We start from the raw sequence: 14403 nt of genomic DNA, 5'->3' as shown, positions 1-14403 counted from the left end.
GTGTGGGCAGACGCGTCCTCTTTGTCCTTTGCAGACCTTTCCCGTGCTCATACTGACACACGCACACACACATGCTCTCTCTCTCTCTCTCTCTCTCTCTCTCTCACACACACACAAGTTTACTCACCATGGTGGCACAGCTACTACTGTGACCTATGTCTCATCCTCTTTTGGCACCTCTTTTGGGTCTCTCCATTCTTCCTTACTTCCTTTCTTCCACTGGGGTTTGATCTAAAATAAGCAATGGAGGAAGTAGATCCATTTGCTATTACGTATACATGTGGTGCCACATAGTCACATTTGTGATGATCTCACTCAGATGACCAGGTTTTATCTCCTAAAGCGTTGAACCTACAAAACCTTATTAGATTTTGGTGAGAATCTCATGGGTGGCTCATCAGTGCATCGGCTCTAGTTCTGGGATGTAAATTTGGGTGATACAAACAACAGTACAGATTGTGCTTGAGGACTTGTGGCCTCAGAGGTTTGATGAATCACAACCATTGTGCGCTCCCTCTTGCAGAACGTGACCATGCCCACAAGGTGGAGCTGTGGATTGATTTTCGATGGCACCATGTGTCAATGTCAAGGTCAAACCTGGGTGGCATCTAAAGACTTCCTCCCTGAAGTCTCTATTATGAACACAGAAGCAAATACAACTAATACATCATACATTTTAAAGGAAATGTACCAGAATGTTTGGGGAACTTTTGTGTATTACCTCATATTTACAATATATTTGTCCTTCATCACCTTATTATAGCCATATTTTATATAATATATAACCACTGCTGCATTGTACTTTTTGTTCCTTCTCTGCATTTAAATGTGTGTGAGGAAAGAAATATTGTTTGGAAAGTAAAAGGATATTGATTTGTGAAGCCCCACCACAGCTGCCACCTTACACCGTTACACAAATCCCCTGTCCCCGGCGCTAGTGTCAGCTTTACTGCTGTAAATTACAGTGATGCTGTCCTCACCGCACCTCCCAGAACCCTCAGGGACGAGCCTCAGGGTGGCCACATCAGGCCATATTTCCCTCAGCTCCCCTCCCTCTACTTTTCTCAGCTCAGCACTTCTCGGCCTGTACAGACCATTTCAATACTCATCCATACTACCGTCCTCATCCTCACTCCCTCATCTGCTCTGCCCCCCCAGCACTTACTCACACTCTGAGTCCAGCACAGCAGCTCTTTCATCTTTGGATTTCATTGCAATAGTTATTCCACCATGCTGCACTATGCTCTTTCTCTCCCTTTGATGTCTCTCTCTCTCTCTCTCTCTCTCTCTCTCTCTCTCTCTCTCTCACACACACACACACACACACACACACACTCTGAAAAGATCCCGTTTCCAAGTCTGAATGGGGTATGGTCACTTAGGGACAGCGCTGCTCACCTCAGATGAGGTCAAATAAAGTCTGTCTTCATCATAGCACTTTGCAGCCAGGTTGTCTCAGTTCTTTTTCATCCCCAGGACAGCTGTCTTTTACCTTAACTATCCTTACCTTACCCTGCCTTACCTGTGTGGTATTGCAGTTTAAAAAGTTGGCTAAAGTTAAGGATTAATATGGGGGTGACATAAAGACACAGACAAGTTTAGGATCATCCCTCACAGTACCACACTCCAGCACCAGCTGAGAAAATAGTGAATGCTGTGGAGGCCAGTGCAGGACAAACACTAGTCTTATATTAGAGGATTTTAGTAGTGCAAAGAAAACAGCAGCCCAGGAAACCAATATTCACACACGTTTGCTTCAACTTCATCATTATAAAGTATATGTTGCTAGGCGCAGGCTGTGTTTTTGTCACAGTCCCATACTGGGATTGTCCTCTGTAGTGCTGATGGGCAGTCAGACTATGGAGAGAGCCCCAGGCCTTAAGAGGGTTCAGAACTGTCATTCAGATATTGAATTTCTACTTTATCAGTTACAGAACCTGCTGACTTACTAATGCAACTTAGTGTCTTTGACAGTGACAGCCAATGGCCAGAACCATTGTTTTCAGGTCATCCATCCATCTGTCCATCTCTTTTATTGGATTAATAACAAGAACACCTTGAGGGAATGTCTTCAAATTTGGTGCAATTGTTCAGTTAGACTCAAAGATGAACTCATTAGATTTCAGTGGTCAAAGGTCAAGGTCGCTGTGACTTTACAGAACATGATTTTAAAGATTCCCACCTCTATTAGACCATGTTGGGATCTGGTCTTTGACAGCATTGACTATATAGATATTGACGATACATCTCCACTTCCATTTCCCAAATACAAACGCTTGGCTAGCCAGAGTCTGTGCATAGCGCCGTAGCAGCCAGGACCAATCATGATTAGCCCATTTATATATCGTCAAATATAATATGTAATATAATATGTTTTGACAGTGGCACTGACTGTTATACCATTTGGAAATGCTAGGGGCAGTTTAACTATCATCCATTGCCACTTGAACTTCCACAGACTCAAACTATATCCGTTAACTGCATGTATACTGGCTGTCACAACGGTTGCTTAGACTCAGCATCAGCAGATGATTCCTATGTCTTCAAAGACTTTAACAGCGGTTGTTACAACAGCCTGGAGCACTGATGAACCAATCAGTAAAATTTGATTTGTATAGCCCATATTTACAAGTCACAATTTGTCTCATAGGGCTTAACAAGGTGCGACCTCCTCTGTTCTTAACCCTCAACAGGAGTAAGGAAAAACTACCCCAAAAAATTCTATTAACAGGGGGAAAAAACGTAAAAACCACATGTGAGGGATCCCTCTCTCAGGACGGACAGAAGTGCAAGATGCCTTGTGTAGCTGAACACATCAACTAAATTACAATATCTACAACATTGATCAGAAGAAACAGTTTTAGCATAATGAAAAGGTGTGTTCATGTTTAAAGTATCTATACATAAGAATTTGTCTGATTTTGAGTTGAAGGAAGCAGCAAGGACAATTGAAATAAAGGAGTTATTGCCAGTAATGGTAGAATATGTGAGTAGGCATAACCAAGTGACATCAATGTCACAAATACATTCAAAAATCAAAAATCTTCACTTAACAAATCTCTTGGATGTTTTTTTTAATAATCTTTTCACAGTATGCCACCATTGGCAGCCAGTTCAACGGAACAACTATCTCACCATGGTTTCCTCTTTATTTTATATGCTCTAATTTCAGCCAGTTGTCATCCCTCACACAAGAAATAAAGGACAAATACATAGTTCTCTTTTAGCTTTGAGCATGTCAACAGTCGGTAAAACACCAGAAGAAATCATTACCTATCATCTTCTTATGCCTCATGATCAACAGCTCTGCGCTGATGGACAGCAAGTGTGTCTTCACAGTCCTCACAGTCCTGTCTCATGTGAACTGTGTGGGACGTGTGAATGGTGTTATTACACATAACACCCCTTTCTCAAATGTTCCATAGTTAATGACAGGGCACGTAAGACAGTGTTTCCCGTGCATTTCTGTGAGGGTGGACGTGTTATGACATCTGGAAGCTGTTTATTTTAGCCCAGGTGATGCACACAGTGCTGCATGTGTGTTCCTGCTCAAAGTCGTGTTATTAGCTGCGATATTTGCATTTTGTTTTTGTTTTTATTTGTTCTTTTCATTCCGATTTTAATCAATCTAACTGAAGATTAGGTCAACTACATTGGATGTCATTTAATAGGCGTTTGGGTTTTCACGCTCCTACTGTCAAAGTATCCTATAATAATCATTCTTTTGAAAACAAACCCAGAGGACCAGTTCAGCTTGGAAGCTGTACTTTTTTGAAGTGGAGAAACACATCCCCACACATTTACTCAGAATGAAGGGCATGGGCAAAAAGAGTGAGCCGTATTCATCAGGAGACTTTGATTACAATAAGTATGGGGGACATGTCTCACAATGAATAGACCATAACACTAAGTCTGTTATTCAAAATCACTGTCTTAATAATTATGATTTAAATCAAACATAGCCATTTTGTTTAAAACAGTTCTTTAAACAATTGTGGTACCCACATGCAACAAGGATTATGTCAAATTTTCTCTGTGAAAAGGCCTTACTAACAGGCAGGACCTACACCTTTTAAATAACGTTTTAAAAGTACCATATTAAATATTTTGTTTGTCCCGGGCCAAAAGTATCACTATAAGCGGTTGATTACTATAGCTTCTGTATGATAGTCGCGGAGCTTGAGGGAAAGGTAACATTGTACACTTGCACAGAAGTCTCTCTCTCACACACACAGATTCAGCTGACGTCTCTGACCGTTTAAACGTTGATTTGATTTAAATGACGTCAAAATATCAACACTGATCATCACATAATGATCTATGCCTTTCTTCAATGAGTAAAATCTTTCATCATAGCTGCGCTCACATTCATCAGCATGTCCTGCTTGCTCTCTTTCTCTCTCCCACACAAACAAACAAACACACTCACACACACAAACAGTGTCCTCGGACACGTGTAAACCCAGACTGGGTAAAAACAACAGAATTTGTAAAGTTAGACAATGTAGGGAGAGCCGGAGGACATGGCAGGGCGCACTCGGTTGGGCTCAACTCGTTTGGCTGTGCATCGTGTGAATGATAGAGACACAGAGAGGAGCAATAAATTACTGACAAAACTGTAAAACATAACTTTTTTAAAAGTCCAAACATGTATTAAAAGACCCCAAATGAACACTGTAAGCGGACCTGATCACTATAACAGAATTATTTAAAAATAATTAGTATCGGAACAATTCTGTCCCAAGCTTTTTGATCCATATGGTTGATTACTATATCCATGATCACTAAAAGCGTTACACTTTATTTTGTGGGTGTAATACACTGCGCCTCTTCTCATATTTACCCTTCGAGCAGGAATGCCATCTTGAATGAGTCACTGGGAAGTGGCTTGCTGGGAAGTAGCGTATTGAAGTGCAGTTGTGTGGGTGAGGTTTGTTCAGTTTAAGTGGATGACGACCTGGTTAAACTCCTACACACAGCCCTCATCTTCAACAGCTGGGCCTCTGATCTTAAATTCATCAGCAGCAGATGCTCTCACAGATCAGAAAATATGCTTTTTTTGTCACTCTTGAAACTTAATTTTCTGCCCCAGTCCCTCACCTCCTTATCTCAGTTTAACATTTTTAGATCCCTTTCTCCTCTCCTCTCACGGAGAGGCTTGTTTTGGCTGTAACAGATTGGCCAGCCCCCTCAGCCTTCCCCGCCTGCCAGTGTCTGGGCTGCTTGTGTCGGTGTGGGTCAGTAGCTGCAGGCTGTTTGTCGACTCTGCTGGGAGACGGAGAGAGGGGGAGGTGTAGGGATGGGTGTCAGGAGGACAGCAGACAGTTGTTATGGGCTCAGGCGCTCTTCTCCGAGCTTGTCACCGCTACTGTAGCTCTTCACTGCTCTTCACTTCTCTATTGGCTCTTAATGCCCTCCCCTCCCACTCAAAATCCCCCTCTATGATAACTCCCACACTCTCCTCTCTGTCCTCCTTTTCCCTTTTGTTCTATGTCCTTACACCAGTCACACTCTTTCATTGCCTTCAGCTCTCTTTATCTCTTTCTTTTTATTTCCAAAGCACAGCACAAGCCTTTTTTTTTTTTGTTGCTTCTGCTGCTACTCCCTTATGGTTTTTCTCATCCCTCTTTCTACTATCCCTCATTTATTCCCAACAGCTATCTCCTCCAGCAGTCAGTCAGTGTCACAGACAGTCCATCCTGCGTTGTCCAGTCAATCGAACCAACAGTCAGCGCTGTCTACCGAAATGTCTCCCCTCTCTCCCTCTCTACCTCTCTGTGACTCAGACATCGCATGGCAACAGGCTGCTGGAAAACAACGCCAAACCCACCACACCTCATGTTTCAAGCCCAGCAAACACACCGTCTGTGGCAGATTGCATTTACCACGATAGTTACCACAGTAATGACGAGGAAGCGGCTACAAAATTGCTTTAAAGTGCATTTGTCAATTTAAATTTAAATTCCCTCTTGGTTGTGCAGCATCTAGCAGAAAAACAGGTGGAAAATATTTGAATTTGTAGTCAGCCTAATATCTAAATATAAATATCTATGAATTCTTCTTAATAACATTGTTTAACATTTCTGCCAGTTATCATTACAGTCATGGCTTTGATTTGATCTGCTCAGAGGGTCATAGGTAGTTGGTTTGTTAAGATCATGTGTTTGTTATTGAATGGTCGACATTGCACAGAAGCAAAACAACATCTGTGTCCAGGGGCCCATTGTCTGTTCATGGATGTAAATTATTCTGAGCTATTTTTTTATATTATACACAATACATTGCATTAAATAATGTAACTATTAATAATGTACACTTAATTATTGACAAAAACCAGGCCTCTAAATTTGAGAACCCTTTTTTACAAATTTTGCGAATGTGTCTGGTTTCTTTAAAACTGTGCCCCGTCTTAACCTTCCATTTAAAACATTTCAATTGTAAAATCCTCCGTTGACTCAAGGACTTGATATTCTGAAATAGACTCAAACTAACTATAAGGTTATGCAAAAAAAAAAAAAGAATTCAAGCTTTGCTCTCACATGAATGTTTTTTCACCTAATTACCACAGTGAGGCTCACACAGGAGGCGTATTCATTTGGCTCATCATCGGCTTCCTTTTAACCTGATTGTCCCGCTGTGCAGAAAATATCTGTTTATTTATAGATAATACATTTAGAGGCTCACGCACATTAAGTTTGATGAAATGAGACACAAATTAGTTGCACTCTGTTTCACCAAGTGAACCAAGCTATGCCTGTTCAACAGTGCTTATTATTTAGTCTGTTTGGTTGAATGTTGCTCAGAGAGCTACACATCACGGAGTTGTGTACATGTTTATTTGCAGGCACCAGAACAAAGCGGAACACAGTTTTTACATATTTTGTCTTTAAGGATTCTCTACATTACTTCCTTTAACTCCTGACCATAAAATGCACACCTTGTTATATGTCACTAATGCAGTGGCTGTTCCTAACATACCTGTTTGGAATGGGCTGTTTGCTTGGCCTGTGGTAATGCTGGTTTCAGCCTTCTTTCTGAGACTGTAAAAAGTAAAGACTGGCTGCTTCACCCGGTTCACAGAACTCTGAAGCTGCACTCAGACATTTTCTTCATTAAATATAAATATTACTACTACAGTAGTCCAATATGAATGCATGCTAACAAAAATGTTCTGTTTCTCTCCTAAATACAACAATTTCTACATCCACTCCCTCTCCACATCCAGGACTCTGATGGCCCCCCTAAACCAGAAGGCGGTCACCCGCCAGTGTTCTCTGCCCTGCGTAAGTCCAGGGTGGTGTCGTCCACCTCCGAGGAGGAAGAGGCCCTCACAGAGAAGTTCCTCAAGATCAACTGCAAGTACATCACTGATGGGAAGGTAAGATACGGTGCCCTGATGTACCCTCTTTTTCATGTTACTGACTGACCAGTTCAACACAACTTACTGCTGCAATCAAAGTTGCAAGTGGCCCTCATGTATTATCACAACATTTGAGTAAACCTTTGAAAAAAGTTTGTTGACAGAGTCTGCTGTAGTTTTTATTTAGATTTGATTGAGATCAGGCAGGAAGGCACCCAGCTGCCAGGACGTACGGTTGAAGCACAGACTGACCTAATGTATTCTCTAGCCCCTTACGCTAACCATCACAAATACATGCTGAATCCCAACCTTATGTTTAACTCTTATCTAAACCTACTTCTACCCTAAATCCAACTGTTAATCCTCCAACAGCACACAGAGGACATATCAGTGAGTCCTCACAAAGAAGGTTTCAAACCAAAATATGTCCACAAAACCATAGAAAGATATGTGCACAAACACACACACACACAGAGCCGTGGTATTGAACCGCTGTTGATTCACTCCCAGGTACCAAATGAAAGCACTGAAGTGGTCAGTGCTGCCAGTCAATAACTTCTACTTGATTTAGGACATTTGTGGTCTCAAATGGATTTGGCCCCCAGCTGTTTATGTGACAGAGGTGCTTTTGATTATCATTTGTGGTAGATAAGGATGCTAAGTTGTTATTCTTTTCATTTCATTTATTTATGCATATACTGATGGTTCTTTGTGTCTCCAACCCATTTCTCTCGTGTCCTGTGTTGTTGTTGTCAGGGTGCGGTGAGCGGGGTGCTGCTGGTGACACCCAACAACATCATGTTCGACCCTCACCGGATGGACCCCTTGGTTCAGGCCCACGGGTGTGAGGAGTATGGCATCATGTGTCCTCTGGAGGAAGTACAGTCTGCTGCCATCTACAAGGAGATCACCGACCCGAAGATCAGAGAGGCTGTCCCTGAGTAAGAGAAAGCATAGATAGTGCAAGTACTGTGGTGTTAGATGAAGACTTCTGTATGGAATATACATGTGTAATTATTTTAACAACTGTATATGCAGTTATAAAAGCCAACACTAATCTCTGTCCCCAATTTACATAGATTCTTACTCTTATCGTTGACATAGACAACTGCATGTGTGTCTCTAGCAGTCTTGACCTCACAGAAATGCAGCAACCTTGTTGGAATGGATGTAATTCTCTGCTGCATCCATGATCAGATTCCATCAGCGACCAACCACCATTTTCATACTTTTCCTTCCTTCATACCAAATTAAAAAAGAAACAGCAATTACACTGGGGTTAATGAAGTATGCGTTCACCCTCCTACATTCTGAGCACTCACTTCTTTCTGCAGTAGGAAGCAGCCACTTCAGAGGATTAATTTCCTCCCACAGATTTGTCTGAGTTGTTTGTTTGTTTTTACAGTGATTGTTTTAATGTTGTTGAAGCCAAATTTATGCAAGTACAAATATGGTGTATCATTAGAAAACCAGTTATTGATTTCTGTGTCTTGTGCTGGTAGCAGGGTCTAGGCAGAGCTGTATTTAGCTGGTTGGAGTGTTGCCCATGGAGCAGTTATTGTGCTGGCAAATCACTGTTATTTGTGCCAGGCCCAGATGTTTCCTCAGCTATGATGCATTGTCTTTGTCTCCTATGTCTCCTCTCTCTTCCCTTTGTCCTTCACTCTCTCTGTCTAAACACAGCCAAACAACAAGTGCCTGCAGGATTTAATTCTGCGCAGTATTGTGGTTGTATACAAGTGTTTCTTCTGTTTGTATGCGACTTCATTACAGTTTTTCAAAAACAAGAATTTCTTAATTTTTCAAAGCTAGGGTTGGTCATTCTAGAAAAGTTAGCAAGAGCAGGGTACACTTTGAAAATGCAACAGATACATCCCACCTCCTCGCATCGTCCATATCGTCAAAGCTCCGCCCTCAAAATATACATGAATTTGATACCAATCATGTAAACAGCATATTACATTTGGACATTCCCACTTTTCATTATTCAGAATTGAGCATTTTCAAAGTAAACCATGGGATATGATCTGATCTATAAAGCCCATTTGAAAACTAAGTATCTCAGTTTTTACAGCAGTTTGCGACACATGGCCTCTACGGTTTCAGCTCTGCGTGTTTTCACAAACCAGCAGTTTTCAAGGCTGATGCCCAAAAGAGAAGCCCACAATTGTGGGCAGAAGTAGAAATACTTTTATTTTGTAACATTAATCTTAGATCATCAGATTTTCCTAGGGCAATAAAAGGGCTGCATATGAATGGGAATGTTGTTAGAAAATTCATTTTTAAACAGCTCAGCAGTAATGTTGTCCTCCTTTGCAAAAAAACTAAATACTTTGTGTAAATAAAAGTTGTGATTGAAAGAGCTGCATGTGTCTTATGTCCTTTCATTCATCTTTCCAGTGACCTGGAGCCTCTGCCAGTTGAGAGACATCCCTCCCAGCAGAAGGAACCAGAACATCGCCTGAGGGAGCCAGGGGCCAATGATAGCGGCAGCACGGCCCCACGCAGCACAGAGGGCTCCATCTCTGAAGACGTCTTCACCGAGTCTGAGCTGTCTCCCATCCGGGAGGAGGAGCAGGCGTCTAATGAGGACATCCGCCTGGAAAAGTCCTCTGGCGCTTCTACGGAGTCTGTGCAAACCGTCACCCAGGTGGATGCCACTGGCGCTGGTTACCAGGCCACCGGCAGCACCCACGGCTCGGTCAGCCAGCCAGAGGAGCACCCTGTGGCAAAAGCAGAGGACAATCCACCAGACACTGCCACAGAAAATATTAGCCAGTCCCCGATGGGGTCTAAGCAGCACAGTGTAGAGAAGCCACCAAGCACACCCACTACCACCAGCAGCACCACTAGCCAGGCCCAGGGTCCCAGCAGCAGCTCCTCTCGCCCGGGGTCCCAAAGCTCTGCCCCCCCTGGTGCCACAGACATGGCCACCGTCTCAGCCAGTCCACAAGGGGATGCCAACGAGGGGACAGACGTCTCCAAAACGGACACTATGCAACAAGGCAAGGGGGAGAATGTAGAGGAGACGCAGAGGGACGGCACACAGAGCTCTGCAGAGGGTAAACGCACTATCTCAGTAAAAGTTAGAAAACATATTTCTTACAATTGCACATATAGGACATTTCAGCTGATGAAGCTGGCCTCCTGTTCCCTTTTAGCTGCAACGCTGCATCTATATTCTTCAGAGAAGTATTGGAAAGCTGCTTCAGGATCACTGCTGTCATGTAGTTTTGTGATAACCTTTCAGTTTCCACTCTGCCTTTCTGCTAGTAATTGGAATATAAAGACGAAGGGAAATGGCAGTCTCTCTGGTGTTATCAGCTTGCTGGGGCTACCTTGGCTTTACAGGGTTTCATGTAGTTGTTTGATCTGTGGCTTTGGTGGTCTGGGCCTCTCCTCTAGGCGATAAGCTAAAGCCTATCAAACACCAAAATGCCACAAACACACCTCGAGCCCAAAGGGGAGACACGGTGACAATTAAACCCAACATCGAAAACATCTTCTGAAAGAACATTCAGAGACCTGTGATTTATTTCACATCCTTTGATTTCAGACAAACTCTAAATTGCACAAAGCCCGGAATAAACTCTCATGTCTTTATTGATATGTTTAACAAGAAAGGATTGGTAGATGTTTTAACCTGTCAACTGATCATGCCAAACGTTTGTTATACTTTTCAAATAGCATATAATGTCAATTTATGTCCAAAATTTTAAATAAATATTACACTAAATTGAAAAAGTAAGCACGGAAATGCTATAAGCCCTGATAAAGGATTTTCTTTTACTTACCTCCCACACTTTCTCCGAGCATGTAGCAGCTTAATCAATACATTTACTTTAACTTTTCATGGTCTATATTTTAATTATGATAGTATAATACATTAAGTGTCACTGGTTTTTACCACTAAAATACATTATGTTTAAATAATGTCCTTCAGGTTCTCACTTTTACCAGATATTCTTCAAAAAGCTCTACCAGCTAAACATTGTTTATAAAAAAGATATTCTCATCACTATATAGGAAAAGTTGTACATATACAGAACTTGCATGTTTCACTTAATGTGATCCAGTGATTTAAATAGGTAACTGGTATGGATAGTATTTACGTTTTTTGATTACTTCCCAGGCGGGTTAGGGTTAGGTTGGTTGGTTTTCATTCATTTCATTGTGGTATGAAAATCAGCTTTTAGTACAAACATCATCTTGAAGTGGCAGCTCATCCATCACTGAGTCTTTTATTTTACATTATTGTCTTGAGTGCCAGCTGCACAACAGCATCCTGTTCAATACAAAAAGTGCCAGCAGCATGAAGTTTTAAACCAGTCTGATCATAACTGAATAACTCTCAGCAGTAATGGATTACTCATCTTAAACAAGATAATGTTTAGTGAACTGAAATGAACAGAAAGCAGAAGTTGCCTGTGATGTACTGTTAACTCTAACAATAATGAAATAAATGATGAAATACATGCAATTAGTAATGGACTAAAACCTCCTTTAATAATATCTGGTGGGCACATTTATTGCCTTGTTGACCGGCTGTCAAACTCACTGAGTCATTCGTCTGTCAATATAACCCACTCAAGTTTCCAAAGAGGTGTCTCTCTACCCGAGAAATAAGGAATGAAGACAGTGGGAGAGGGACTCGCCATTTTCTCCCCAGCAATTATCTTCACACAGTGAGCTAGACTGCAAAAGCAGCTCTAATTCACAGGCCTCTCAGCAGGGCCGCCCTTTATTAATGAACATTAGCACAGCCCACACAAGTAACAGCAGCAACTTAAAAAAAAACATGCTGCATTAATACAGAGCTGATGCTTATAGGAAATTAAATTTGTCCCTCTGAGCTTCGTTGTCTGAGCAGATGAATGTTATTGAGCCTGTCCTGCCATGAGCAGGAGCCGACAGTATGTGCCAGTGTAATGCTACTGACACAGTGATCTCATTCAGCCTCCAGAGGCTGTGATATCATAGCAGGCAATTGATAATGTATCATAGGCAGAAGACATGGTGCCACTATCAGTTATGGTGTGCTACTCCATTTATTTGTTAACTGTGGTGTTTCTGCCTCAAAATGACTCATGCTGGCTGAAGAAGATAGAAAACTAGGTCACATAAACAAAGCAAGTATTATTGTGAAGAGAAGACCCAGGTCATCGAGGAGATGTGTTCTTTTTTTTAAACGACTGACATTCTTTCAACACTATCTGTCTTTTTCATCATAGAAATGATGTCATATCATACCTCATTTTTTGTGTCTGTGACCATGTGACTGTTTCTGTTTCCAGGTACAGGGTCCGCGGAGAGTCGGAAGCACCGTTCTCACAAGTTCCTGTGTCTGCGAGTGGGGAAGCCTATGAAGAAAACATTTATCTCCAACGCCAGCGCCTCCATGCAGCAGTATGCCCAGCAGGGCAAAAAGCATGAGTACTGGTTTGCTGTGCCGCAGGAGAGGTCAGTACTGCTGCTCCACCTCCCACCAACCCAGCACACAATGCATTTGAATACAGGTCCTTTCTGTGACATCCTAAATGACTTAAAAATAAGAAAATCTGGGATGCACCTGATTATAGATTATTATAAAACTACAGTGGAAGCTGCTGCTCACTTTTCTCTTCTGATCACCACATAATTAACAATGCTTTTACTAAAGGAATAAAATATGTCTTCATTGCTGCATGCACATTCATTAATTTAGTTCGTAGTTGCAAATAAGAAACCTTTTTTACAGTCCAAATGTGTATGAAAAGACCCCAAATGAACACTGTAAGTGAACTTCTTGATCACTTGTATACATTTGTATAGACAAAATTCTGTCCTAAGCTTTTTGATCCATATAAACGGTTGATCATTATATCCGGTTTCCACTGTACTTGAACTAGAAGAAATAAAAAATGCACTTTGGTACATTTCTACCAAAGCAAAATAGCCCGATGAGTTACTCTCATCTCAGTACTTTTTGAAAAGTTTTGAACCAATCAAATATGCATCCTTTGTCAGGTCCGACTCCCACTGCGGCCTCTGCCCATCTCCCTGTGCTGCCTCTGCCGGACAGCAAAATGATTTATTATTGATTTATTCTGCAGAGAAACAGACACACACAAACACACATAGTCTGTCTCCATGATTGAAGAGGACATTACGTTGACTTACATCCACAGGCTTCCATACTTTGACTGTATAAATATGTTGAGGTACCCACAAACACAAGTAATACCTGGATCACACAAACACATATACCCAATTCCTGACCTGGGGCACTTTTGAGGCCCATGCCGCACTGTCTCTGCCACAGCTAGTTCTCTGAGCAGTCGCTCCTTCGCCTGTGTTTTTCTAAACATTGCCCCCACAGAATGTGTTTCATGAACTGTTTCTGACCTGCGCTGAAATTTGTAACGTTTCTTACCAACTGATAGCTCCCTTTGTTTTTGTTTCATCGAGATGCATCGCACCATGTGGACCAACGGTTGCCAAGTCAGCGGTTGTTATACTCTTATTAGAGCTCTCCTCGCTGGAAAGGAGACTCATTACAAGAAAATATGTGTCTCCACCTAGCTGAGCAACGTGCTTATGTGGGGAATTCATTTTGATTAATTTGGCACTACTAGGGTGATTTGAAAAGCCACTAAAAAAGCCATCTAATTGAAGCAGATCTGAAATTGATTGGACATAGCAGAGTCATTGATCTCTACTGTCCCTTTTAAAACAAAGGGCCAGAAATAGAAATACTTTCATGGGGTGAATCTGATCGATTATTTGACCTGAGTTGCACAACTCCTGTATTCAGTACATGTGTGGAGAGTTTACCAGCAGCAACACACATGGTGCTCTCTCTGGCTGCTAATCCCATTTGAACCTGACAAACAGGCCTGTCTTTTCCATTTAGTCATGGTGCCATAAATGCTACTTGGTAATGCAATGTGCCGAATGCCTGAGTGCAGTAATGACACTGAAATCCCCCTCACTTCATCACTCACTATGAACTTCAGAAGTCTTGCTTAGTGAAGCGTTGTTGTTTTCATTCACAGGTTGCTTAG

At 41.8% G+C, this 14403-nt stretch overlaps 1 protein-coding gene across 9 annotated transcripts in view; it reads left to right on the top strand.

The window, feature by feature from the left end:
• The window catches only part of oxr1a (oxidation resistance 1a), a 157115-nt gene that overhangs the window by 130555 nt on the left and 12157 nt on the right, over nt 1–14403 (top strand). For all 9 annotated transcript variants that reach the window (XM_035164303.2, XM_035164306.2, XM_035164307.2 and 6 more), the window contains 4 exons: nt 7226–7378; nt 8117–8301; nt 9761–10422; nt 12655–12820. In XM_035164303.2, coding sequence (XP_035020194.1) covers nt 7226–7378; nt 8117–8301; nt 9761–10422; nt 12655–12820 — 1166 coding nt within the window. The remainder of the gene's footprint in view (nt 1–7225; nt 7379–8116; nt 8302–9760; nt 10423–12654; nt 12821–14403) is intronic.

Source organism: Hippoglossus stenolepis, chromosome 8 (assembly GCF_022539355.2).
Source record: "Hippoglossus stenolepis isolate QCI-W04-F060 chromosome 8, HSTE1.2, whole genome shotgun sequence".
NCBI lineage: Eukaryota > Metazoa > Chordata > Actinopteri > Pleuronectiformes > Pleuronectidae > Hippoglossus > Hippoglossus stenolepis.
Note: the sequence above shows the minus strand (reverse complement) of the source record. Positions and strands in the feature narration are given on the sequence as shown.